The sequence below is a fragment of the Rana temporaria genome, chromosome 5, assembly GCF_905171775.1.
Source record: "Rana temporaria chromosome 5, aRanTem1.1, whole genome shotgun sequence".
Lineage (NCBI taxonomy): Eukaryota > Metazoa > Chordata > Amphibia > Anura > Ranidae > Rana > Rana temporaria.
The window spans coordinates 280,954,963-280,981,860 of NC_053493.1; the positions used below are offsets into that span (position 1 = coordinate 280,954,963).

Below are 26,898 nucleotides of genomic sequence, written 5' to 3' on the forward strand. Positions count from 1 at the left end.
GCTCCATGGTGGGCACTGGGCACAAGACTGCATTGGTGGACACACGGCTGCATTGGTGGGCACATGGCTGCATTGGTGGGCACAAGACTGCATTGGTGGGCACACGGCTGCATTGGTGGGCACACGACTGCATGGTGGACAGAAGGCTGCATTGGTGGGCACTGGGCACACGGCTGCATGAGGGACACAAGACTGTATTGGTGGGCACAAGGCTGCATGGTGGTCACTGGGCACAAGGCTGCATTGGTGGGCATGGATACAGTTGTTGTTAATATTTATTTTAATAACTTAATTCTGCATAATACATTTGAGTGTCATTTTATGAGAGTGTGTTTAGCCCCGGGCTGGGTGGGACAACTGGTGGCGAGTAACCCTTGAGGCCTGGCTAGTAGCTCAGGACTTGAAATTTTGAGCCCGGTATATAATGTTTGGGGGTTCTGAGTAATTTTCTAGCAAAAAAATTATTATTTTTACATGAGGGAGAGAAGTGCCAGAATAGGCGCGGTATGGAAGTGGTTTATGACACCCCAAACCCGGGTAGGAGTTGCGCATTTTCTGTAACGTCCGCAATTTGTTACATGAGCTTTTTTAGGGGGCTTTTGGAGTGGAGGGGGCCCATTCAAATGGACGGTGCTGCTCCAAAAAATGCTTTATAAATACATGCAAAAGCAAAGAACTAAAAATGCGACAGTAGCGTCATTCAAGTGTTAATGTGGTCCTAAAATAAGAACCCCCCTCAAAAAAAAGCTCCAGATTCGTCTGTAGACAATGGCCCCACAAAGGTGCTCCTCTGTATCACAGCTGTATAGAAGCTCCATTATGATAATACTGGTGATATAAATCAGTCAGGGCTGTGCTCCTCCTATAGCCCTCAGCCCTCACCCGCCTATGTACACCGAACACATGGAGGACACCAATTCCAACTTTCCCTCTCCCTTTCCCTCCATCAGAACACAACCCATAACTGTCACACGGCCGCTCTCCGCCAATCCCTGCCCTTCTCTCATGCACATTGCTGGAAACACACGTAGCGATGAGCATGATGATTGGCTGCACGTGCAGTGTTCAGTGATTGGTGGTGGATGATCGGATGGGCGGAGCGGAGAGCAGCCTGGAAGTGTAGTGTTGTTGGATGCTATAGAATAGATGGAAGCAGTGTTATTATTATTCATCGATCATCTATGAGAGTGCGATCACATCGTACACCTGACAGGTATGTGATGTGTGGGTGCCCGATGCCGATTGGCAAGACTTCTCTCCATTGTATGCTATGGGCTCCCAGTCACTGTAGACAGCATGCAACTTCCCAGCTTATCTGAATGTAGTAGGCATGCTGAGATCTGTGGTTCCTCATCTGTATATGAATCCCCTGTAAGCTGAGACTGGTGAATGGCATTTCAGGATTTTTAGATCTACAACAAAAGGAGAGCAGGTGATCCTGCCAGGGCTGGCCTTCATGCACTTCCTGTAATGGGTGACAACTGTCTAGCAGCTGTGCTGCTCTGTGGTCACCCTCTGACAGCCCAGGTGGAGGTTGTTGTCTGTCAGCACACTACAGATCATATATAGATCCTTTCTCCTCCTATATGCCCAACTGTGAACCCTGGAAAGTGTATGACTAACAACCTTTCTTCTCTCTCATAGAGTGGTGGGCAGAGCAATTGTCTCCAGCTCTCAGTGCCATGTCTGGTGCATCCGAGCAGTTGCTTCTAATCAGGGATCGGCTCTGGAATGTTCGGATCCAAGTCTGAACCCACCTGGGCTATCCTGCTAGGGATCTGTACCTGCGTACAGCCAATCATAAGCAGCCAAGGCATTCCCTGTCCCACTGCTGCAGGTATACACTCCCCTTGTATACGTAGGGCACACGGGATGCCACAGCCGCTTATGATTGGCAGTTTGCAGTGACAGCTTCCTGGCAGGATAGCCCAGGTGGGTTCAGACTTGGGTCCGAACATTCCTACACTCATCACTACTCCTACTTCACAAACAGGCATGAATCCCCTTTCTGAATTAGGAGTGGGATCTTCTCTATTTTCTCAGTTTAAAAGAGTGGAGCAGGCTTTATGTGCTTGATTGGCGGCAACCTAAGCTATGACAGATGGTATACTGAGTGATGCCCCCTTCACAGGAACAAGTGTGGAGCTGCCGTATTGCATTCTGTTCGTAGTTCAGATGTCCAGGCCCCCTCTCCCTTGTCCACGCGTCGGCGGCCTCTCCCTTGTCCACGCGTCGGCGGCCTCTCCCTTGTCCACGCGTCGGCGGCCTCTCCCTTGTCCACGCGTCGGCGGCCTCTCCCTTGTCCACGCGTCGGCGGCCTCTCCCTTGTCCACGCGTCGGCGGCCTCTCCCTTGTCCACGCGGCGGCGGCCTCTCCCTTGTCCACGCGGCGGCGGCCTCTCCCTTGTCCACGCGTCGGCGCCCTGCTCGCTTGTCCACAGGTCGGCGTCCTGCTCGCTTGTCCACAGGTCGGCGTCCCGCTGGCTTGTCCACAGGTCGGCGTCCCGCTGGCTTGTCCACAGGTCGGCGTCCCGCTGGCTTGTCCACAGGTCGGCGTCCCGCTGGCTTGTCCACAGGTCGGCGTCCCGCTGGCTTGTCCACAGGTCGGCGTCCCGCTGGCTTGTCCACAGGTCGGCGTCCCGCTGGCTTGTCCACAGGTCGGCGTCCCGCTGGCTTGTCCACAGGTCGGCGTCCCGCTGGCTTGTCCACAGGTCGGCGTCCCGCTGGCTTGTCCACAGGTCGGCGTCCCGCTGGCTTGTCCACAGGTCGGCGTCCCGCTGGCTTGTCCACAGGTCGGCGTCCCGCTGGCTTGTCTACAGGTCGGCGCCCCGCTCCCTTAGTCACAGGTCAGCACGGCACCCTCTCCCTTGTCCACAGGTCGGCGCCCCGCTCCCTTATCCACAGGTCAGCACGGCACCCTCTCCTTTGTCCACAGGTCCGCACATGGGCAAGCGCTCTTCCTTCCCCTTGTCACTGTAGTGCTAAGCTCAGTGCTGCTGTGATGGGGGAGGGAGCACCTTCTGCATCTGTCTATTTGTGGATGAGCAATACAACAGCTCCATCCTTGTTACGATTATAAAAAGGGCACACTCAATGTACCATCCTAGCATATATACAGGGCAGCACTGATCACTCAAAATGCTACTTTTTTGGCCAGGCTTTGCAGAAACCATGGTTGGCCCACAGGGTTGTAAGTTAAATTGAACGTAAACCCGATTTATTACATTTTGAGCTGGGCACATATATCTGTATTGTTCCTTATCTCTGTTCAAAGCACTATGCCCCGCGTGTTTGTGCTGCTTCGTTCCTCTGTTACCAGCATGATAACTTCTGACAAGTTCTTCGACACAGGAGATAAAAACAGCCTGGAATGTGCGTTGTGGGAGGTTGCAATAAATAGATTAGCAGAGAGCTTGCCTTGTAAAAGCACAGCTCTGAAAGCATTTTCCTTCTTCTGCCCATGTGGAGAGGGGGTGTGTGCCTTTCCTCCAATCAGGTGTCACACACAGTATGTCAGAATGACACTCCTACTGCAGAATGAGGAAGTGAAAATTCTTACCCAATTGTAAGAATTCTAAAGAATATAGCAAGATGAAGACAGCAGATATATACATGTAAAACGTATGTGCATATGTTCTACTTTGCATCATGGTTGGTAAAGTAATGGGGTCCCTTGACTGCACTGCAAATGTTTTTATAGAGGTACCCTATAAGGCAGGGTTAAGCAACCTCGGCCCTCCAGCTGTGGTGAAACTACAAGTCCCATGAGACATTGCAAGACCTTGACAATCTCAGACATGACTCCTGGAGGCAGAGGCATGATGGGATTTGTAGTTTCACCACAGCTGGAGTGCCGAGGTTGCCTATCCCTGCAACCATACAAAATGTGTATACTGAGATGACCTGAGTGTGCCGGCTTATGTTATAAACTGGATGAAGATAATATTGGTGTCTGGACTGCGTTTGTCCTCAAATGCCCTGCGCTGCCTTTCTGATAGTTTAACAAAAAAACAATGCAAAGAGACGGGGAACACTTAGTGATTGCTGGTAGAGAAGTCACAATGTGTCATGGATTATAACTGTTATTTTCCTAAACTATCAAGTGTTCACACTGTGCCGCTCTCAGATAGGCTTGTTTGATATTTCCAGATGAAAAATAATCATACTTTGTGATTTCTTGTAAAGCGTAATTCAATACTAACAAAATGCAAATCGCTGTAAAAGCTACACCTTTTTACATATAGTTTAAAGTGGAAGTCCATGCAAAATCTAAAATCCGTGCATCTATAGACACCAGGGATCTTACACTACCCTCTATCTTTGTAAAGAAAAAATGAGTGTACATACCTTTTTGGAAGCCAATCTAACCCGCTCCGACATGATCTCCAGCGCCTAAATCTCTGCAGAGGACAACGGCTGTGAAATGAATGGGAAGTGACGTCACCCATTAGATGCCCTTGGGCTATCCTGCCAGCCCCTACACCACTACTGTCTGTTGTAATTCAAATACCAGTATTTTCTCTAGTTGTATTTACAACATACATGTAATGATTTATTCATGAATACAGTAAAACCTTGGTTTGCGAGCATAATTCGTTCCAGAAACATGCTTATAATCCAAAACACTTGTATATCAAAGCATTTTTTTTTCTTTACAGGGTATACCAGAGAAGAGAGGCACCTCCTAAGTGTAGCAATAAGTTGCTAAATGTTGTACCTTCATTAAATGTATTCATATTGCTACACTTAGAGGCTCCTCTCTTCTTTTTTATACTCAGTTGTGACATGATGCTATCAAGACATCACTTGTATATCAAGGCAACATTTATTAACTACTTGCCGATGTCATTTTACAGCGGCAGGTTGGCTCCCCTGCGCGAGAGCCCATAGCTCTACGTCCGCTCTCGCGCAGGCCACTAGGGCCGCTCTCCCCCTGACTCCTGTGCGCATGGCCGGCGGGCACGATCGCCACCAGGCACACGCAATCGCTCGTTACAGACCCGGTCCTGTCAGGGAGGGAAATGCTAAATGCTGATCTTCTGTTCATACAATGTATGAACAGCGATCAGTCATTTCCCCTAGTGAGGCCACCCCCCCTACAGTTAGAACACACTCAGGGAACATACTTCACCCCTTCCCCGCCCCCTAGTGTTAACCCCTTCACTGCCAGTGGCATTTTTATAGTAATCCAATGCATTTTTATAGCACTGATCGCTATAAAAATGCCAATGGTCCCAAAAATGTGTCAAAAGTGTCCGAAGTGTCCACCATAATGTCGCAGTACGGAAAAAAAATCGCTGATCGCTGCCATTACTAGTAAAAAAAAAATATTAATAAAAATGCCATTAAAATACCCACTATTTTGTAAACGCTATAACTTTTGCGCAAACCAATCAATAAACGCTTATTGCGATTTTTTTTTACGAAAAATATGTAGAAGAATACGTATCGGCCTAAACTGAGGAAAAAAATAGTTTTTTATATATTTTTGAGGGATATTTATTATAGCAAAAAGTAAAAAATATTCATTTTTTTTTTTTAAATTGTCAAAATAATTTTTGTTTATAGCGCAAAAACTAAAAACCGCAGAGGTGATCAAATACCACCAAAAGAAAGCTCTATTTGTGGGGGGAAAAAAAGGCGTTTGTTTGGGAGCCACGTCGCACGACCGTGCAATTGTCAGTTAAAGCAACGCAGTGCCGAATCACAAAAAGTGCTCTGGTCTTTGACCAGCAATATGGTCCGGGGGTTAAGTGGTTAAAACATTTTGCTTGTCTTGCAAAACGCTCTCAAACCAAGGTTTTACTGTACTGAACTATATGAATCGTGTCTTTTATACCTGACTTGTGTTCAGCTTTACGAAAGAAAAGTGTATAGCACAGTGCTTATAAGACTGGCCCCACGGCAGATTTGTTACTTTGTAATTCTAAATTTGTTTCATTTCACAGAAGTTGTTGAAACGGAAGAGGTAGCGGGGAAGAGATATACGCTACAATGGACCTGTCTTCACTGGTGAACAAACTTGGTAATGCTTTTAATATGGTTTATTCTTCATTTAGGCATGATTTAAACTCATGTGTGTTTTTTTTTGTTTTTGTTGCTTATACTCTTATTACTCAGGTCTTTAAATTTGAATCCTAATTCTTTGGAGTGACTTTAGGTTATGTAAACTGAAAGAATAAGAAAGCTTAAGAGGATAGTGCCAACCCGACAGTGTAATTTACAGGACAAGGGGTGGATATCAGCAGATGTAGAATTTGGTACCCAGATGGAGTGGCCAGATGCCGGCTGTCTGTACAGACAGGGACACATTCTAAGTGCCGTTTTAGCTTTATAGACAAGAAAAGTTCATAGCCAGTTTAATAATGTGCATACGATTGTTCAAACCAAGCTTCCTTCTTATCCAACTTCTATGTCGGTTTAACCCATTCAGTGGTGTTTTCATTAAAGAACTCTCACTTCAATTTCTTCCTGTCCCCCAGGAGACAATGTACATTGACTTCTATTTTTATGTGTTTTGTAAGCCTAGTTATGAGGTCAGACAGATTGCCATCCCTCCACCCACAGCTGTCCGACAATGTAGCTAGCAAAGAGATGCCTGTTTGATGGGACATAACTCCAGATATGCTACTTGGGCCCCATACACACGACCGAACATGTCCGCTGAAACTGGTCCGACGGACCAGTTTCAGCAGACATGTTCGGTCGTGTGTACGGCCGACCGGACAATTGTCCGGCGGATCGGACAGTTTCCAGCGGACAAATGTTTCTTAGCATGCTAAGAAACATGTCCGCTGGAAGCCTGTCTGTCGGACATGTTCGGTCGTCTGTACAGACTCACCCGACATGTCCGATCGGCCGAAAGCCCTCGAATGCGTCAAAGTGATTCCAGGTCATCGTCGCGGCGACGGCGCGGCCACGTCACCGCGTATCGTGTCCGCGCGGATTTCTGTCTGATGGTGTGTACAACCATCAGACAGAAATCCGGCAGCGGACGCAGCGGACAGATCCGCTGGTGTGTACGAGGCCTTAAAGAGGAGCTCCGCAGCCAAACCCCCTCCCCCCAAAAAAAAAAAAAAAAGTCAGCATCTACAAATACTGCTGACTTTTACTATTAGGATACTTACCTGTCCAGGCATCCAGCGGTGTCCTCACCCAAATGGATTCTTCAGTTGGCTCTTGGGTGCTGGCGCTGCCATCTTGGCTACAGGAGACTGGCAGTGAAGCCTTGTGGCTTCACAGCCAATCTCCTGCTGCACATGCGTGAATTGCTTTGTGAATGGGCTGGCTGCGGGGGAAGGGGACCAAACTTCAGGCTGAGTTTGCTGCGGCAAACTCAGCCAGAAGTGAGAATGGGTGCGTGTCAAAACCAGGTACAGTGACAGCAAAGGGGGAGAAGAGTCGGACAAGCAGAGCTTACCCATTTGGGTGGAGCTCCGCTTTAAGTCTAGTGTAACTAATTAAAATTGGTCATTTGTTTTGTGTTTGGAGTTTATCGAAGCAAGAGAATGTCACCAGCACACCACGGATCTCCAGAACAGGTCCAAAGCTTTATTCAGCGGTAACATCGTTGCCGCAGATAGCAACGTTTTGGAGCCTCGCAGGGCCCCTTCCTCAGGCATGTGACGACAAAAGTTCTGGGGATCCTTGGTGTACTGGTGACATTTTCTTTCTCTGTCTTTTCACGTTTCCAGCCAGTGGTCGCTTCAGCACCCACAGCCATTTATACAGGAATGTGTGCTTTGGAATATGTGGAGATGATCAAATAAGCAGTTTAGGACCTCCTCAGATTTTCTTCTCTGTTATGCCCCGTACACACGATCGGACTTTTGCCCGGCCGAACTCACATCGGAGTAAAAGAAAACATGTTCTCTATCTAAACTCCGACAGGATTCCTTAGAAAAAAGTCAGATGGGGCATACACACAGTTGGAATTTCCGATCGAAAAAGTCTGTCTGACTTTTTCCATTGGAAATTCTGATCGTGTGTATGGGGCTATATTGTACTCTTCTTATCCGTGTGTCCATTGTGTTCCCTCGACTAGACGGGGGGGGGGGGGGGTTTAAGACCTGCTTGGCTGTGATAAGCAAGACTGTCCGCGGATGCAATCTGTCACCCATTTCCCTAAAAATATGGATGATATGTATTTAGTTTTCCGTAGCAGTTGTATTTTTATGTTCTGTTTTCATGGAATGGAAATTTGTGGTAGAGTTCCTCTTTCAAAGCGGGGGTTCACCCTAAAAAAAACGTTCCTATGCAGAGGGAAGATGATTGACGGCCGGCTATGGCGTGTCACGCTTCCCGAAAATAGCCGAAATAGGACTTTCCTTCACGGCGCCTGCGCAGTCAGCTCCTAGTCTGTGCGCAGGTGCCGTATAGCGCTGTGAAGAGCCGAGACCTACTCCGGCTATTTTCGGGAAGCGTGACGCGCCATAGCCGGCCGTCAATCATCTTCCCTCTGCATAGGAACGCCCATTCCCCGCGGGGAGTCTGAAACTTCACTACGGGATTAAACTGTGAGTACGGCGCCAAAAAACTAAATAAAGGCATACTGTAGCTCACGCTAGTATGCTGGATTTCATGGTAGAAACTTGTTTCATAGGGTGAATCACTGCTTTAAGTGAAAGTTATGTAAACTGTTACCATTATTTTGTTAACGTAAAAATTCCTATTACCTTTTAGGTCACCAGCTTGTAGAGATTCGAGAAAGAGCTCTTAAAAACATACTATGTAAACTGGACCATAATCTTATAGCTGTTGTAGACCTAGTCCAAGAGAAGTCTTTATTTGTACATCTTCTCGAATGGTTTAATTTCCCTACCGTTCCAATGAAGGAGGAAGTTCTTCTGCTTCTACAAAAGTTAATCAAGGTATGTAATCTGCTAATGTACTTACGATTTGATTGCATTGTAGAAATACATACTGTGCGTGTGTATATAGTAATGGAAGGACGGGCAAAGCCAGTGTAGATGTGACAACTGGCACTGGGAGGGCTACTTTTGGCGTGTAAATGGGGCCTGACAGTCTAGAACAGGTAGCCTATTTGATTAGTTCAACTAAGGCCAGATGTGTTTGACCCAAAAATGGAAGAGACAGCACTCCGACAGAGGTCCTGTGTTAGGAGGGGCCATGGAAGCATCATGCCAGTAGAAAACACTGTGGGCTGGATTCAGAAAGATCAGCGGATCTTTCTGCTGGCGTAACGTATCTCAGATACGTTACGCCGCCGTAAATTTGGACGCAAGTTCCGTATTCAGAAAGAAATTGCGCCCTAAGTTACGGCGGCGTAACGTATGTGGGCCGGCGTAAGCCCGCCTAATTCAAATGGGGATGTTGTGGGCGTGTTTTATTTAAATTTAACATGACCCCGCGTATTTTCTGTTTTTTTGTGAACGACGCATGCGCCGTTCGTGAAAAAATCCCAGAGCGCATGCTCGAAATTACGCTGCAAGTCGTCATTGCTTTAGACGTGAACGTAACTTACGTACAGCCCTATTCGCGAACGATTTACGCAAACGACGTAAAAATTTCAAAACTCGGCGCATGAACGACGTCCATACTTAACATTAGCTACGCCTCATATAGCAGGGGTAACTTTACGCCGGAAAAAGCCTAACATAAACGACATAAAAAAATGCGCCGGCCGGACGTACGTTTCTGAATCGGCGTAAATACCTAGTTAGCATATTCCTCGCGTAACTATACGGAAGTGCCACCTAGCGGCCAGTGTAAATATGCAGCCTAAGATACGACGGTGTAAGACACTTACGCCAGTCGGATCTTAGGGAAATCTATGCGTAACTGATTCTATGAATCGGGTGCATAGATACGATGCCGCAACTCAGAGATACGACAGCGTATCCGGAGATACGCCGTCATATCTCGTTTCTAAATCCAGCCCAGAGTGTGGTTCAGGCTTTTCTGCCTAAATAGACTGGAGGTCTAAAGCTGGCAATACGTGGATCACAATTTGGCTGGTTCAGTGGCAACCAGCCTGTCGGATTTTCTCAGCTTGATAAGTGCCACTGGCACTGATCAGTCTATTCTGATGACTGGGAGGTCTCCGCACTGTCAGAATCGAATAGCTTAGTAGGGAGGATTCCCCCATCCACACATTCAATGTTCAACACAGGTGAACAAAAAAAATACTTATCTATGGGCTGCTTTACTAAAGACTTGTACACATGATGGGATTTTCCAACAGGAATTGTGTGATGACATGCTGTTGTTGAAAAATCCAACCATTTGTATGCTCCATCGGACAATTGTCAGATTTTCCATGGACAAATGTGGGATAGCATGCTTTAAAATTGTCTGCCAACAATTGTGTGTTGGACAAAACTCCAAAGTACAAACAAGCATGCTCAGAAGCAATGCTAACAATAACACAATGTTAGTAGACGTTGCCCAAAGGGTGGCGCTAAAGAGCTGAAAAAACGCATAGTTTTGTGTTTGTTGGCCGACAACTCTTTGCCGTTTGTATGCAAAACAAGTTCCTGGCCAGCGCCCTTTAAACAAAAGTCCTAGGGGCAGATCCACAAAGCGAGTACTTTCAAATTTCCCGCGTCGTATCTTTGTTTTGAATCCTCAAAACAAGATACGACAGCATCTGGGTTAGATCCGACAGGCGTACAGCTTCGTATTTTTGATGCAGATCCCTATTAAAACAATTTTAAAATAAATTAGCATGACATAATTAGAAAAAAAAAAAAGTGCTAGAAACTATATTTGTTGTTTAGCCAAGCAAATATATTACAAGGCGTGAAAAATAAAGGTGTTGCATAAATAGACAATAGACGTCATGAGTAAAAATAGTTCTGTGAAAAACCTCACTCATATGTATCAGTCAAAACATATCATATCAAATATAATATGTGACATATGCATATAATTAAATTCATTTTCCAGATTAATTAACACTTTTAGTGGACCTGTCACCATGCATTTTCATTTTATTAACTCAATGATACTGTTGATCTACAAACAATGTAATAGATGCTTACCATCTGTCCTGCAAATCATGATGATCAAATTACTATTAGAATTTCTCTGTGTATTATTATTTAAAGTGAAGCTCCGGGTAAAGGGCTAAATACTGTACGTGGTTGAAAGACCGTGTTAAACGCACCTCTAGTCAGTAATATCAGTTCCTGGTTCAGCGTCACTGATTAAAGTGGATCCTCACTGCATCTGAGCACCACAAACCAAAAGCACTATTTAATTCATTTTCAACCACTTCAGCCCCTTCCTGACCAGAGCATTTTTTGCTATTCTGTACTGCGTCGCTTTAGCTGACAATTGCGTGGTCGTGCGATGTTGTACCCAAACAAAATTGACATCCCTTTTTCCCCATAAATCAAGCTTTCTTTTGATCACAAAAAAACAAAAAAAAACTAAAATAATGTGATTGCATAAGTGTGCACACCCTCTTTTATAACTAGGAATGTAGCTGTGTTCATAATTAAACAATTACATTGAAGCTCATGTTAAATAGGAGTCAGTATACATATGCCATAATTTTAAAGTGCCTCTGATTAACCCTAAATAAAGTTCAGCTGTTCTAGTAGGTCTTTCCTGACATTTTCTTAGCCGCATTCTACAGCAAAAGCCATGGTCTGCATAGCTTCCAAAGCATCAGAGGGATCTCCTTGTAAAAGGATATCATTCAGGAGAAGGGTACAAAAGAATTTCCAAGGCATTATAGATATACCATGGAACACAGTCATCATCAAGTGGAGAAAATATGGCACAACTGTGACATTACCAAGAATTGTATGTCCCTCCAAAATTGATGAGAAGAAAACTGGTCAGGGAAGCTGCTAAGAGTCCTACAGCAACATTAAAGGAGCTCCAGGAATATCTGACAAGTACTGGCTGTGTGGTACATGTGACAACAATTTCACGTATTCTTCATATGTCTGGGCTATGGGGTAGAGTGGCAAAATGGAAGCCTTTTCTTACCAAGAAAAACATCCAAGCCTGGCTAAATTTTGCAAATGGCACATCTAAAGTCTCCCAAAAGCAGGTGGGAAAATGTGTTATGGTCTGATAAAACCAAGGTTGAACTGTCATCCGATTCACCGGACGGATGGGAATAGATCCCCCATCCATCTGTTTTGGTGGACCCGATCAGATAACGCTTCGTAGAGATTCGGTGTAACAGAATCCCTACCCCCCTCCAAGCCCATTCCCAATCCAGCACTGCGTACGAGAGCAGCGGCTCTCCCGGCTCTGTCCCTCTTCATTTGGCAGATTGATGGCAGCGGGAGCCATTGGCTCCCACTGTTGTCGATCATGTCTTGTGCCAATAAAGTAGAGAATGGGGCCGAGCCATCTTGTTTGTGTCCCATAAAAAGCTTTGTATGGTGGCACGTACCAAAGAGGAGGAGCCTCTGAGAAAATGAGGATCGGGGCTACTGTGCAAAACCATTGCACAGCACAGGTACCATATTTTCCGGCGTATAAGACGACTTTCTAACCCCTTAAAATCTTCTTAAAAGTCGGGGGTCATCTTATACGCCAGTAACCTAACCTTACCTTATCCCAGAATCGCGGCCGTACGATTTTTCAAAAGCCGCGCCTCCTACGTCTTCTGTTCCGTGATAGGCGGAAACACTCAGCTTCCCAGGAGGCACTGTGTTCAGTGTCCGCCTATCACGGAGGCCCTCTCGTCCTGTGTTTAGTGTCCGCCTATCACGGAGGCCCTCTCGTCCTCCGTGATAGGCGAACACTGAACACAGTGCCTCCTGGGAAGCTGAGTGTTTCCGCCTATCACGGAACAGAAGACGTAGAAGGTGCGGCTTTTAAAAAATCGTAAGGCCGCGATTCTGCATGTCTTGGGATAAGGTAAGGGCACAGTCTGGCATGTACTGGGGCACAGTCTGGCATGTACTGGGGCACAGTCTGGCATGTAATGGTGGCACCGTGAGCCGAGGCATGACTAGTAGGAAGGGGGTAGTCTTATACGGTGAGTATATCCCCAAACCAACATTTTGGCTGGAAAATTAGGGGGTCATCTTATACGCCCAGTCGTCTTATACGCCGGCAAATACGGTATTTATAACATGTCTGTTATTTTAATAAATATTATTAAAAATAAATAAAAAGCTTTAATATCACTTGATCTTTCAATTAACACATACTGTGTGTGTGTTTTTTCTCTCATCACCTTCCAGGACGGCACCCGAGAGATGATGGCTCCTCCCCACAGGAAACACAATCACTTAACAATTTAAAAGTCCCCACCCTTCCCCTTGATCCTCAGTATTGATTGTGTTTCTCCGAACACATCGTCACGTTTGTTTTGTTTGAAAACCTAGAGACCGGGGAGGGTCGAAGGTACCCCTGTTGAGACAGGTCTTAGGGAGGCCGGGGAGGGCTGAACTAACCTGTAGGCCTTCGGGTCTAACTCACAGGTCGCCCCAGGCGTGCACCAGCGCTCTGAGCTGCGGGGAGGCTTGCCATCGCTAGGGTGCAGAAGAAACGCCGCCATTTGAAGAGCTCTCTCTTCCCGGGTACTGCTTCCTACTTTTGGAAACATGGCGCTCCAAGCCTCTCTGAGTGAAGGTGGGCTTTTGCCTCACAGCGCAACCCGGAAGGGACGCCGGAGAGAAGCATGGCGGTGGAAGGGTCGGCTTGCGGATAGCCCTTACAAGAGGTACCGACAGCCGGGGACCCAGCCAAACCTCCTCATGGACAGGAGGAGATGAAGGCAAATGTGACTGCAGGCAGATCCAGGTCGGGGCGCAGTGAGTACATTCCCCCTTGGAAAGGGAGGAGGAAAGGGAGTGAGAGTCCTGGTCTTCAGGGTCTGAGTCTCTGGGGCCAGCCAGCCAGCACAGGACTGGTTTTTACTTCTCACCCTTTCACCTCCCCAGTACAAACCTGCAGTCCTGGGGGAGGACAAAGTAATATTATGCATATATGTATATCTCTTGTCTTGCAAAAACCCCCCAGCGGATCCCAGGAGACCCCAAATAAACAGTCTCCTACCGCTACAGGGCATAGCTCCTCATAACTTGGCAGAGAAAGGAAAAACTTTCCATGAAGCCGCCAGGCAGTCCGTAACTTAAGGTCTGACATAGAGGAGCTTATCCCTAGAGAAGACATATCCTCCCAAGAAGGCCTCGTCCGAACGGAACCTAGTGCCCTTCCCCCGCCCTCACAGTCATTCCCTCTAGTCCAGGTAGAGGAAGCTTAAGGAGGACAGGGAGGATATGGTAAGCCAAGCTAAACAGGAGCCATTCACCCTAGAGGGTCTGGTTGGACTCCTGCAGGCAATTACAGGCCTCTGAGGAGATTATAAAATCCCTAGAATAATCTCATAAAAGGGGGCTGAGCAAGGCTCAATCCAGTTAGGGCCAGCCTGCCATGAATCTGACAGGCAGATCACAAGGGTGCAGTTAGGTTTTTTAGCCAAAAAACTGACCTCCTAAACTCTTAGGATAGGCCCAACAGGGGGCATACTAGTGGGTTTATTACCCTTGTGGGGGTTGTTTATTGGTTACAATATCTCCCAAGTTCCAACCGATCACTTCCTCCTTACACTGCTGGTGTATCTGTCAGTGTGTTAGAGTTAATCTAAACCGCACACTATGGCAAGGGTCCCACCCTAAAGGTGGCTCAGGCAACAAACCATTTAGGTGGTGTGAGAAGCATAAAATGCTAGCCTGCAACCCTTAATTGGGAGTTTCTCTGGTACAAACCCCTGTGTTAAAACTATGAAAATCAGCCATACAGGTGTCTGATTGCCTCCAGCCTGAGACTATGGTCACCTCTTCATGAGAGACCTAATTGATTTCTGAGTCTGTGCTCGTTAAGACCTTAAAGGCTTGGACTAGCTCCCACCTGTGTGTGGACCAGCTACACCTACTCAGACCTTTGCAATAGCAGAATAGCAGCTACCACTATTGTGGTATAGTCACACACCTCGGATTTCCAGTATTTGGAACTACCATGTTCCTTCACTGGGATGAAGGATCAATATCTGAAACTCAGGTTATGCTAGGATAGAGCGTTGGTCTGTCCGCACATCAGAAATGCACAACATGGGTTTATCTTGGGTCATTTCTGAGATATGTGTGTGTGTGTGTATATATATATATTTGTGTGTGTATATATGTAGACTGATGATCAAGGGATATCTTATGACTCACCAGAAATGCCTAAAATTGATTAGATAACGGTACTCTGTTCCTTATCAAACGCATAACACTGAATGGTGGTGACGCCTCTATGCTATATTCGCACACTATTGTTATTCAGAAACATACCACATTGAGTTACTGTCGGTGTAATTTCTGTCGGATACATGCATGTATATTATTGCTTATCAAAAAAGCATGACATTGATTTGTCGGTGACACCTCTATTATATAAACCGCACACTATGGTTATTCAGAAATATACCACATTGAGTTACTGTCGGTGTAATTTCTGTCGGATACAGGAATGTATATTATTGCTTATCAGAGAAGCATGACATTGATTTGTCGGTGACACCTCTATTATATAAACCGCACACTATGGTTATTCAGAAACATACCACACTGAGTTACTGTTGGTAAAAATTTCTGGAGGTTACATGTTGGTACACTATTACTTATCAGAAACGCATGATGCTGAGTTACTGATAGCGACACTTCTGCTGGTTATATGACTATGCAATTTTGCTGATTAGAAACGCATAGCATTGTATTATTGTTAAGGATATTTATAAATTCAGATATGCACTGCTTTAAGGGTCCTTTTTTGCTAGTGACATTTCTGTTGATTAGATGACCCGACAAGGTTGCATTAAGTAACACATTGGGTTGCTGACAACATGCTGTTGGTCATATAAACTTTCCAAGTTTTTTTCTAATCAAAATAATGCACAACTGGTATTGTGGGTTCATGACGGTATACTGTTACTATCCAGAAACGCACAGCATTGAGTGTTCTTGCTAGTGACGTTTCTATCAGGTATATGACTGTGGGTGTTGGAATACACAATGTTACTGTCTGTAACATTTCGGTCCCTTGTCCTATACCCTATTGTTTATCTGAAGTATGCTAATACCACTCTCTGCTAGTTATGACTGCAGGGAGTATAACACCAGCAATACACGGTTGAGGCCGCATATGTCCTTTTGGTCATACTGGCCATGCGACTGTTTGTCTCTTTCTATGATCATCAGAGATATACTATAGGTGCTAGTATTATTTTCTGTTGATTGGAAGACCGTACTGCGGTCAGTCAGGAATAGACAACACTATAGTGGTTCTTGTCCTCCTGTCCTGAATCTATTACCTTGGGTCGCTGCACATAAATAAAACGCAGCAGTAGAAGGTGTCTGTGTCCTCTGCGTTGTTTATTACTCAAAAAAAAAAAAAAAAAAAAAAACTCCAGATTGGCTAGTGGCCTCTCTGTTGGATACAGGACCTATAAACCTATTAAGCATCAGAAGCTCACACTTGGAGCTTCTGTCCTTTCTCTGGGCTTAGGTTATATGGTATCTTACTACATATGAGAAATACACACCTAAGGTTGGTTGTGTCTTCTCTATTCTACAGGTGTCTGTATATCAGAAAACACAGCAGTGGAGGCTGGGGGTGTCTATCTGTCTTTCCATATTAAGTCTGAGCTTGCTGTCCTTCGGAAATACAAGATCTAGGACCTGTATATCTGGGACATTTTGGTCACTTCATTTCGGTCACTTTATTTCAGACCTTATTTTCCATTCACATGGAAGGAACAGGATTTCTGATTGCGGGCCTTTACTTCTAGGCATGCCAGGGACATTCCCTAGACCTGAACCCAGTAGGGTTATAGGACACTGGAAGGAGGTCATAAAATCACCTAGTAGGTTCTTTTTAGTAGGAAAGGGGTTACGCTGTTAGGGGCTGTTTGCCTAAAAAATTCAGCATCAGGATTCTTTCTGACTGGTTCTCCCGATCCGAGCTTTATAGCTCAGTGTATGTCCTTCATGTCACCCCCTCGGACGAACTGGATATGAATAACCAATATTCATCTTTTACTCCTACTATGGCATTGGTCCCTTGTGGTAGGGATCTGCTTAACTTAACACTCCTTGGTGCGTGGAGTGGATCATGACCTCAAACACTGGATTTTTACAGAATACTGTATTCTGTTGGCGTGTGGCACTCATGGGTTTACCCTGAGATTATAGGGTAAAATGTATCTGCATATTATACGCGGGGGGCGGTGAAAAGTTTTCTTTCCCCGACACCTTTGTTCTTTTCTGTTATATACCAATGAATGCAGTGGTTACTCGCAATTTCGTAACAGGCTCCTTTCTGCGTAGTTTAATGATCGACTCGCAGGGTTATAAGGAGCCTAGGGTATATAGAACAATCTCACATCTGACATGTCGGTATTCAGATGGGAAGGAACCCAGAAATGGGGAATGACCAGGATGGGACCTGCTTGTCAACCGGCTTGCAGAGCAGCTGTTTTTGTCCGGTCTAGCAGTGTACGTTGGAGACAGGAGTCTGTCCACGCGTATTAGCGGACGCACGAACGAGCCACGCCAAGGTATCCTGTGGTCCAGACACTGACCAATAAGTGTCCTCGCTATAAAGTCACATGCATTCCAATGAATGGAGGTGGACAGGTGGACTGAAGGGAGTGCAGGAGCACACCAAACGCCCTGCTTGGTCACATACCTGTCCAGTCATTTGAGTGAAGGGAATAGACTTCCCTTAATCTAGTATCCTTGAGTGGGTTTATTTCCTTGTTTCACCAGGACTTTGGCAAACAAAAAAGGGGGACCCACAAGGATTGTACGTCGGGAGACCCTGTTTCTTTCTAAACCATTCTCCTGTACAGACTAGTGGCTTAAAACCACATGTTGTTTTTTTCTTTTTTTCTGGGTTGATCAAAGTAGGTCTTTGTTTCACAGAACAAATCTCTGACTAAACTTTGGATGGTCTTATGCAGCTTTGCAGACACTATCAACCACGATGGCTAGAATATTGGCGCAGCCAACCTTTCTATCCTAAAGAATACTCAAGCTCTCAGAATTTTTTTCTTTAAGAGCACGTGCCACCTAGACTCTGCATCCAAAGAGGAGACAGGAGCATAGGTGGAGCAGACCTGCAGGTCATTTTCATGATCCAGCTAGGATACCCTCATCACACACTAGGAAGTGGAAGTGGTGAAATAAAATCAGATTCTGACATCTAGCAAAAGACCTTGCAGGCAAGGGTCCCACCCTAAAGTAGGCCTGTTGGTTACTCGTCTATCCTCTCGGGTGCCGTCCTGGAAGGTGATGAGAGAAAACGGACGTTACTTACCGGTAACGGTGTTTCTATGAACCTTCCAGGACGGCAGGCCTACTTCCCGCCCTATGTGGAGGGAAAAGATAAGCTAAACGCTAGGTGGTAAGTACCTATACGGAACAATGTCCCTTGTGAACCAGTTCAGGACTACTCTAATTCATACTGAGGATCAAGGGGAAGGGTGGGGACTTTTAAATTGTTAAGTGATTGTGTTTCCTGTGGGGAGGAGCCATCATCTCTCGGGTGCCGTCCTGGAAGGTTCATAGAAACACCGTTACCGGTAAGTAACGTCCGTTTTTTTTCAGAGTTCGTCTTTAACAATGCTTGTTATGCAATTGTTATGTTATGTCATTTAACAATGCTTGTAACAATGCTACAAACCTTTGCAGCTCATCAGGGTCAAAGATATGTCATGTAGTTGTATAAGAGAACAGAAGAAAGGTGCCTAGTATTGGAATAAGATAACGGGATAGATCACTTATAATATGGCAGTGATCACTTGAACAAATTGCTTTGTCTTTAATGTTTTGTCTTGCTCTGCTTATCACTGTTGGTAGACAGGGGGTCACAGTTTGCTACATGTCATGACATCTAAACAAAATGTATTTTCTTGGTTTCTTATGTCCACTGTTTTTTTCATTTATTTTTTACAGCATTCCCTAGCTGCTCAGTGGCTGCTTGATATGGGTGCTGTAGACTTCTTTTCTCAGCTTCGGCCAAACATTGAACCAAACCTTCAAGTTTTCGTGGATGGCATTTTAGATGGCCTCTTCCTTCTTCCAGCAGAAAGTCCCTTTGGGCCTCTCCCATCACTGGAGAACAAAGCCTGGCAAGGGCAGGACTATGCAGGTAACTATTAGGCATTCCCTTTGTCAAAGATTTTCTATACCTTGATTTATTGATTTTCTTTTTGTCTACTTTTTTTATTTTTTTAACTAATACTGATGATTTATTCTCTAATAATTACTATTCAAAAGAAGGTAATATAAACTGATTTTACCATAAAAAAAAAAAAAAAAAAAACTATAGCATTAACCACCTCAATTCTGGCACTTCTCTCCTTCATGTAAAAATCATATTTTTTTTTTGCTAGAAAATTACTCGGAACTCCCAAATATTGTATATGTATGTATGTGTGTGTGTATGTATGTATGTATGTATGTATGTATGTATGTGTGTGTGTGTGTGTGTGTGTGTGTGTGTATATATATATATATATATATATATATATATATATATATATATATATATATATATATATATATATATATATATATATATACCGTATTTATCGCGGTATAACGCGCTCCCGCGTATACCGCGCACCCCTAAAGTTGCCCCCGAAATTCCTGTAAAAAAAAATGTTATATGATTTCATTACTTACAGTTTTGGTGTCTTCCCAGCGTCCATCGTCCGGTCCGGCGTCCATCTGCGGCCTCAATGGTGTCCTCCCGGCTTCTCCAGCGCGCGCCTCAAGTCGAGTCCCTGCTTCCCACGCTCAGTTCGAACGCCTCCGCCGACATATACCGAGTGCAGTACACTCGGGTACATTCGGCAAGGCTCGCGCTCACGCTCTGTGACGTTTATGCGTGAGCACGAGCGAAGCCGAGCCTGGCCGAATGTACCCGAGTGTACTGCACTCGGTATATGTTGGCGCAGGATTTCAAACTGAGCGCGGGAAGCGGCTATCGGCGTATATCGCGCACCCACGATTTTCCCCTTATTTTAAAGGGGAAAATAGTGTGCGATATATGCCGATAAATACGGTATATATATTGATATTGTGACAGGAAGTCAGGTAAATCTGTGGGTGTTGTCACGGATGGGACATACATTTCTGCCTTGTTTAGACAATACACCCATTGCTATTAGGCGTCGGCTGCAAAAGTGGCCAGAAGGTCTAAGGGCGTTGGAAAACTTTAGCTGTTCAGAATGAGGCAATTAAGGCCTCTATAAGTAATCCAGAGGATTACTACTGATTTGCTGCATCCTGAGGCTTTGTGAGTAAGGAGAGCAGCGTACTGAAAGTCTTCTGAGAAGGTGAGGAGAGTATTGATTTTTCTGTGTGATAAAAATCAAAAGACTATTGTTTTTCTGCTGTATGACCAGCAGTGTCTGCCCAGCACTAGGCTGTGCCAGACTCCATAGATAGGTTCCTGTGTGGTGAAGATAGACGCCCCAAGTGGCCAGAGTTTATTTTATGTTTGATTTTGTTTATGCTGTTTGGATGCTTGCACTTGTTTCCAGCAAGATGGAAGAATAAACCAAAATCTTTGTTTTCAACCATCTTCGACTGCCTGTCTGTATAAATTCAGTGTGTAGTGAACCCATCCAGGGGGTCACACACCCCGCTACCGAGCTAACCCCTTACAATATATATACATTTTTTAGCAGACACCCTAGCGAATAAAGTGGCGGTCATTGCAACTTTTTATCTCACACTGTATTTGCGCAATAATTTTTCAAACGCCTTTTTTTTTTTTTTAATGGTTTCATAAATAAAAAAAATAAAAAATAAAAATAAAAAAATAACAAAACAGTAAATTTAGCCCAATTTTTTGTATTATGTGAAAGATGATGTTACGCCAAGTAAATGGATACCTAACTTGTCACACTTGAAAATTGTGCACACTTATGGTATGGCACCGAACTTCGGTACTTAAAAATCTCCATAGGCGATTTTTTACAGGCTACCAGTTTAGCGTTACAGAAGAGGTCTAGTTCTAGAATTGTTGCACACGCTCTAACGCACGCTGTGATACCTTACATGTTTGAACAGCGTTTACATATGTGGGCGGGACTTGTGCTTTTTTTTTATCACTTTTATTCCTAGTACAAGGAATGTAAACATCCCTTGTAATAGGAATCACTGTGACAGGTCCTCTTTATGGAGAGATGCGGGGTCAATAAGACCCTGCATCTCTTCTCCAGGCTTGAAAGCATTAGATTGTGAAAAGAAATTCACAGATCTCATGCTTTCAGCAGCGATTGCAGCTTTGTTTACTTGCAGGTACCTGGGCCTCCGGCGGTCATAGAGATGACCAGGGACATTCCCCTCCCACCTCCTATAAGAATGATCAAGCGGCGGAACTGACGATATGATCATTCTTATGGTGTGCGGAATCGCCGGCTGAAAAGAAGGATATCTGAATGATGGCTGTAGCTGCATCATTCAGATATCCCCACCTCAATACCAGGATGTCATATGACGGCGTGCGGTTTTGAGGTGGTTAAAGTGGAACTTTAGTCAGAAAATTAGGTCCTGCTAGATAACATCAGGCTGTCCCCTTTTGCATGTATCTATGTAAAACATTAAAAATAAGTGCCTATACTGTTTAAAACTGTTTTCTTGTGAATTTCTAATCTGAAACTCAATAAAAATAAGAAAAAAAATAAAAATCCAGTAATACTGTCTCACCCTGCTCTGCACATGCTCAGTTGCTCTCCATCATTAGGCACTGCCGAATTTGAAGAGGCCGATCTGTTGACCACCTTTAACCCCTTCAATACAGGGCTTTTATACCACCTCAATACCGGGCCTATTCTGGCACTTCTCTCCTACATGTACAAATCATCATTCTTTTGCTAGAAAATTACACAGAACCCCCAAACATTATATATGTTTTTTTAGCAGACACCCTAGGGAATAAAATGCCGGTCATTGCAACTTTTTATCTTGCACGGTATTTGCGCAATAATTTTTCAAGACCAATTTTTTAGTACAATATGAAAGATGATGTTACGCCGAGTAAATAGATACCTAACATTTCACGCTTTAAAATTGCGCACACTCATGGAATGGCGCCAAACTTCGGTACTTAAAAATCTCCATAGGCTACGCTTTGAATTTTTTTTACAGGTTATCAGTTTAGAGTTACAGAGGTCTAGTGCTAGAATTGTTGCTGGCACTCTAACGCACGCGGCGATACCTCACATATGTAGTTTGAACAGCGTTTACATATGTGGGCGGGACTTGCATGTGCATTCGCTTCTGAGCGCAAGCTCCCGGGGAAAGGGGCGTTTTAAAATTATTTTGTTGTTATTTTTTTTATTTTGCTTTATTTTTTTATTTTTTTTTTATTTTTAATTTTTTTATCACTTTTATTGCTTTTATTGCTATTACAAGGACTGTAAGCATCCCTTGTAATAGGAATGGTGTGTGACAGGTCCTCTTTATGGAGAGATGCGGGGTCAATAAGACCCCACATCTCTCCTCCAGGCTGGAAAGCATGAGATTGTGAAAAAAATTATTTGTTTACCGGGTGTGACGTCATCACATCGCACCTGGGCCTCCGACGGTCATAGGGATGACTGTTGACCATCTGGTCACCAGTCATCTCTATGCTTCCCATCCGGCACTGGATGATTCTTTCTCTGGGCCCCCGATGGCACGCGAAAGCCCTGAGAAGCACCGGAGGGAGGGGGGGGTGTCCCCTCCTGCCGCCTATAAGAACGATCAAGCGGCGGAACTGCCGCTATGATCATTCTTATCGTGCACAGAATCGCCGGCACGAAAGAATGATATCTGAATGATGCCTGTAGCTGCAGGCATCATTCAGATATCCCCCCACAAAGCCCAGGCAGTCATATGACCTCCACCTAGGATGGGAGATCCCGTCTGTGGATGTCATATTACAATGGCTGGGTAATGAAGTGGTTAAAGTAGAATTAACACCTCCTAAACGTTACCGCTAATGTTTGATCTGCAACTGCCATGGTGCTGCACATGTGTTCAGTTATGACACTAGTCATTTGATGGTTTGGTTGGGGGCACAAGCAAATGTGACAGTTAGCAATCTTGGCATTCCGGGAATGTTTCTGTTTTTTGAAACCGTTAAATCCATGGGTTTAGTTCTGCTTTATGATTTACTGCTGTTCAGGGGCTGTGGGTTTCAGCAAAATGGTAGCCTCCAGCAAGAAGAAATTGAAGCAATGCTGGAGGCAATTTACAGCACACACTAATTTTGGTAGCATTCTTATTATTGTAGAATGTATGTTCCTTGCTAAAGAACATTATCAAGTCGTTATTGGGAAAGTTCCGCTTTAGGGTCCTTTCACACTAGCGAACCGTTCGTCCGTTCATTACAAGTCCGTTTACGGACTTGTAATGAATCCCTATGGGATCGCGTCCATTAGCGGATGGAGCATCCGCTAACGTCCGCGTCCGTCGGGATCCGCTTTTGCAAACGGAAGAAACCCTATTTTTCTTCCGTCCGGCGGAATGGATCGGATGCAGACGGACAGACGGTCCGTCTGCATCCGATCCCCCATAGGGGAGAGCGGAGCAGAGACAGGGCGGTCTCTGCACTGTGTGCGGGCACCGCCCTATCCTCCGACAGCTCAGCGGGGATGACGGATGATCCCCGCTGAGCTTTGGCGGACACAGAAATGGTCCGCTCCGTGTGAAAGGACCCTTAAGTGTTTTGTCTAGGCACAGTAAAAAAAGTCATATTTGGTGCATCTCTGCAATGCACACACATTATCTGTGATTTATTCCTATGTCTACAGGCCATATAAAAACAGTCATGAGCTTGATATCTGTTCTATTTATTCATTTTTTTTCCCAGCCGGCTTCTTGCTTTTTACTAAAAGTGATCCAGGCCAACTGATCACTTTTACTGCGCTGTTAAGGTGTCACCAGCAGCCAGCCGTGGTTCCCAGGGGCTCCCGTTCCTCTGTGTAGCCCAGGACCGCTTTAAACTGCGTTAGATGGAGTATTTTTAAGTATAAAAGGTCGTCTTATACAGTGATTTTTTTTTTTATCCAGACATATACTTTAAAACTTCAACAGCTGTCAAAATAGACACTCATAGAATCTCTCTTTGGCAAGATTTTCTTTCACTTCTTATTGTGTCTCTGGGGCAAGACAGGATGGGAAACGTCCCCGCTGTGGGAGGGGCACAGGTTGCAATAAATTCTCGTTCGAGATTCTTATTCTTTTTCTGCTATTTTCAAAGCTAAAAAGAACTGTTTGTCTATGTAGATTTTAGTTATTTTTGTTTTGAAGAGCCAGAATACTTTTTTATTGGACTTGCAATGATAATTAGTTGTTTCCGCATTGCATGCTGCTTTGTATGGACTCTATCAATGGTGATTTTAAAGATTGCTCTAGCAGTTATACTACAATTTTTGCCTCCCAGAAATGTCTTGCTAAAAATATACACTGCCAATACAATGTCTGACTACATATCTGTGCCAGGGGACACAATGTACTTTTAGAACTGCAACTGTGTTTTTTTTTTTCTTTTCTTTAGCTATACAGCATTGCGATGATGGATCTGCTGGATATTTTCAACAAGACGCTTTAAGGCTTCAGCCTACAGAAATTAAGCCAGACGAATCTGGAGGTACGTCACTGCGTTCATTTTTATTTTTTATTTTTTTAAACAACTATAGTTAATATGGGAAGGGTTTTTTTTTAAGCTCCATTTTTTTCTTTTGGGAAGGGGTCATATGGACACCTTGGGCTAGATTCAGCAAAGAATTACGCCAGCGTATCTATGGAATTCAAAGCTGCGCCGGCGTATCTACTTTCTGTATTCAGAAAGCTAGATACGCCGACATTAGTCTAAGATGTCTAGGTGGCGCTTCCGTTGTTTTTCGGCGTAGAATATGCAAATTACCTAGTAACGTCGATTCACAAACGTACGTGCGCCCGGCGTTCGTTTTTTACGTCGTTTGCGGAAGGCTTTTTCGGCGTAACGTTGTACCTGCTTCTATGAGGCGCACTCAATGTTAAGTATGGACGTCGTTCCCGCTTAGATTTTTTAATGTTTTACGTCGTTTGTGTAAGTCGTTCATGAATAGGGCTGGACGTAATTTACGTTCAAGTCGAAACCAATGACGTCCTTGCGACGTCATTTGGAGCTTTGCACACTGGGATATGTACACGGCGCATGCGCCGTTCGTACAAAACGTCAAAACCGCAGGTCAACACACATTAACATAAAACACGCCCCCCCCTTACACTTTTGAATTACGCGCGCTTACGCTGGCCCCATTTACGCTACGCCGCCGCAACTTACGGAGCAAGTGCTTTGTGAATACTGCACTTGCTCCTGTAAGTTGCGGCGGCGTAGCGTAAATACAATACGCTGCGCCGCCGTTAGATTGCGTGCCCCTACCTGAATCAAGCCCCTTGTATACTTACTGATTGCATACTGCTATATTTTATAATGCTGTAATGACTGTGAGCAGACCTAAAGAATGCACCTCCTTTTCTAATTCTTTGCTATTTTAAATGTAGCTTGTGATTAATCCTCTCCAGTCAAGTGCAGTTTTATATCAGTCTGGCTCGGAGGACAAGGTCTAGCTGTTGAGCTGCTTTTCGGTTTATACAGCCATTCATTTTGTGCACCTGGCTGCCCTTTTAAATGAATCACTCTAGTCACTGTTCAGCTTAAAAAATTCTGTATCTAACAGCGAAAAAAGGAATAATCAATTCCAGGTATGATAAATCTTTATGTAGTTGCATTGGTCCAGCTTGGACCAATGTAGCTACTCTATGGCCCGGATTCAGAAAGGACTTACGACGGCGTATCTTCTGATACGCCGCGTAAGTCCACGGATGCGCCGTTGTATCTATGCGCCTTATTCAGCAAACAAGATACGCCTGAATTTTGGCTTCATACGACCGACGTAAGTCTCCTACGCCGTCGTATCTTGGGCGCTTATTTATGCTGGCCGCAAGGGGCGCTTCCATTGATTTACGCGTCGAATATGTAAATGACCTAGATACGCCGATTCACGAACGTACTTGCGCACGCCGCTGTAATCTACGCCATTTACGTAAGGCGTACGTCCGGCGTACAGGTAAGCCTCATAAAGCAGGGGTAAGTCATGTTAGGGTATGGACGTCGGAACAGCCGTCGTATTTTACGTCGTTTACGTAAGTCGTACGTGAATGGGGCTGGGCGTAGGTTACGTTCACGTCGTAGGCATTGAGCCGTCGTATCATAGGGAGTATATGCGACGTGATTCTGAGCATGCGCGCGCATGAGCCGTTCGTTCGGCCATTCATTTGCATAGGGTCACGGTTCATTTACATGTATCACGCCCTCCTTCAACCTACTTTGAATTAGGCGGGCTTACGCCGGCCAATTTACGTTACGCCGGCGCAAGTTTGGGAGCGAGTGCTTTGTGAATACTGCTCTTGTCTCTCAGAGTTACGTTGGCGTATCGCATATGAGATGCGCTACGTTGGTGACTTGTCCTCAATGTTCCCCTAACGGGGAAGTTCCTTCACTGACTGCGCAGGCGCAAACTTGCCGACGGAAATCTCCGAACCTCGCCCGGCATCCAGGCTCATTCTTTAACATCCCCGTGGATTGGAGGATGTTAAAAAACCTCGAAATCCACGTCGCCCTGGATGCCGGCCGCGGTTCGGGGATTTCCGTCAGCAAGTTTGCGCCTGCGCAGTCCTTGAAGGAACTTTCCCGATAGCTGGAACCATCTCAGCACATCAGCTTGCGCATGCGCTGGAACTTCCACGATAGCTGGAACCAGCACGGCAGATCACCGGCACAAAGATGCGCCGATCTACATGAATCTGGGCCTATGTATTTACCATACCTTGCCGATACCCCCGGAAACTTGAACTAACTGAAGTAGAGATCT

The 26,898-nt window shown here is 45.0% G+C and overlaps 1 protein-coding gene across 1 annotated transcript in view; it reads left to right on the forward strand.

Annotated features, from left to right (window-relative positions):
- Positions 1 to 1,072: 1,072 nt before the first annotated feature.
- The window catches only part of RTTN (rotatin), a 329,764-nt gene continuing 303,938 nt past the window's right edge, over positions 1,073 to 26,898 (forward strand). Inside the window, exons 1-5 of the mRNA XM_040353902.1 lie at positions 1,073 to 1,213; positions 5,948 to 6,024; positions 8,682 to 8,869; positions 18,935 to 19,130; positions 24,537 to 24,629. Coding sequence (XP_040209836.1) covers positions 5,994 to 6,024; positions 8,682 to 8,869; positions 18,935 to 19,130; positions 24,537 to 24,629 — 508 coding nt within the window. The 5' untranslated portion in view covers positions 1,073 to 1,213; positions 5,948 to 5,993. The remainder of the gene's footprint in view (positions 1,214 to 5,947; positions 6,025 to 8,681; positions 8,870 to 18,934; positions 19,131 to 24,536; positions 24,630 to 26,898) is intronic.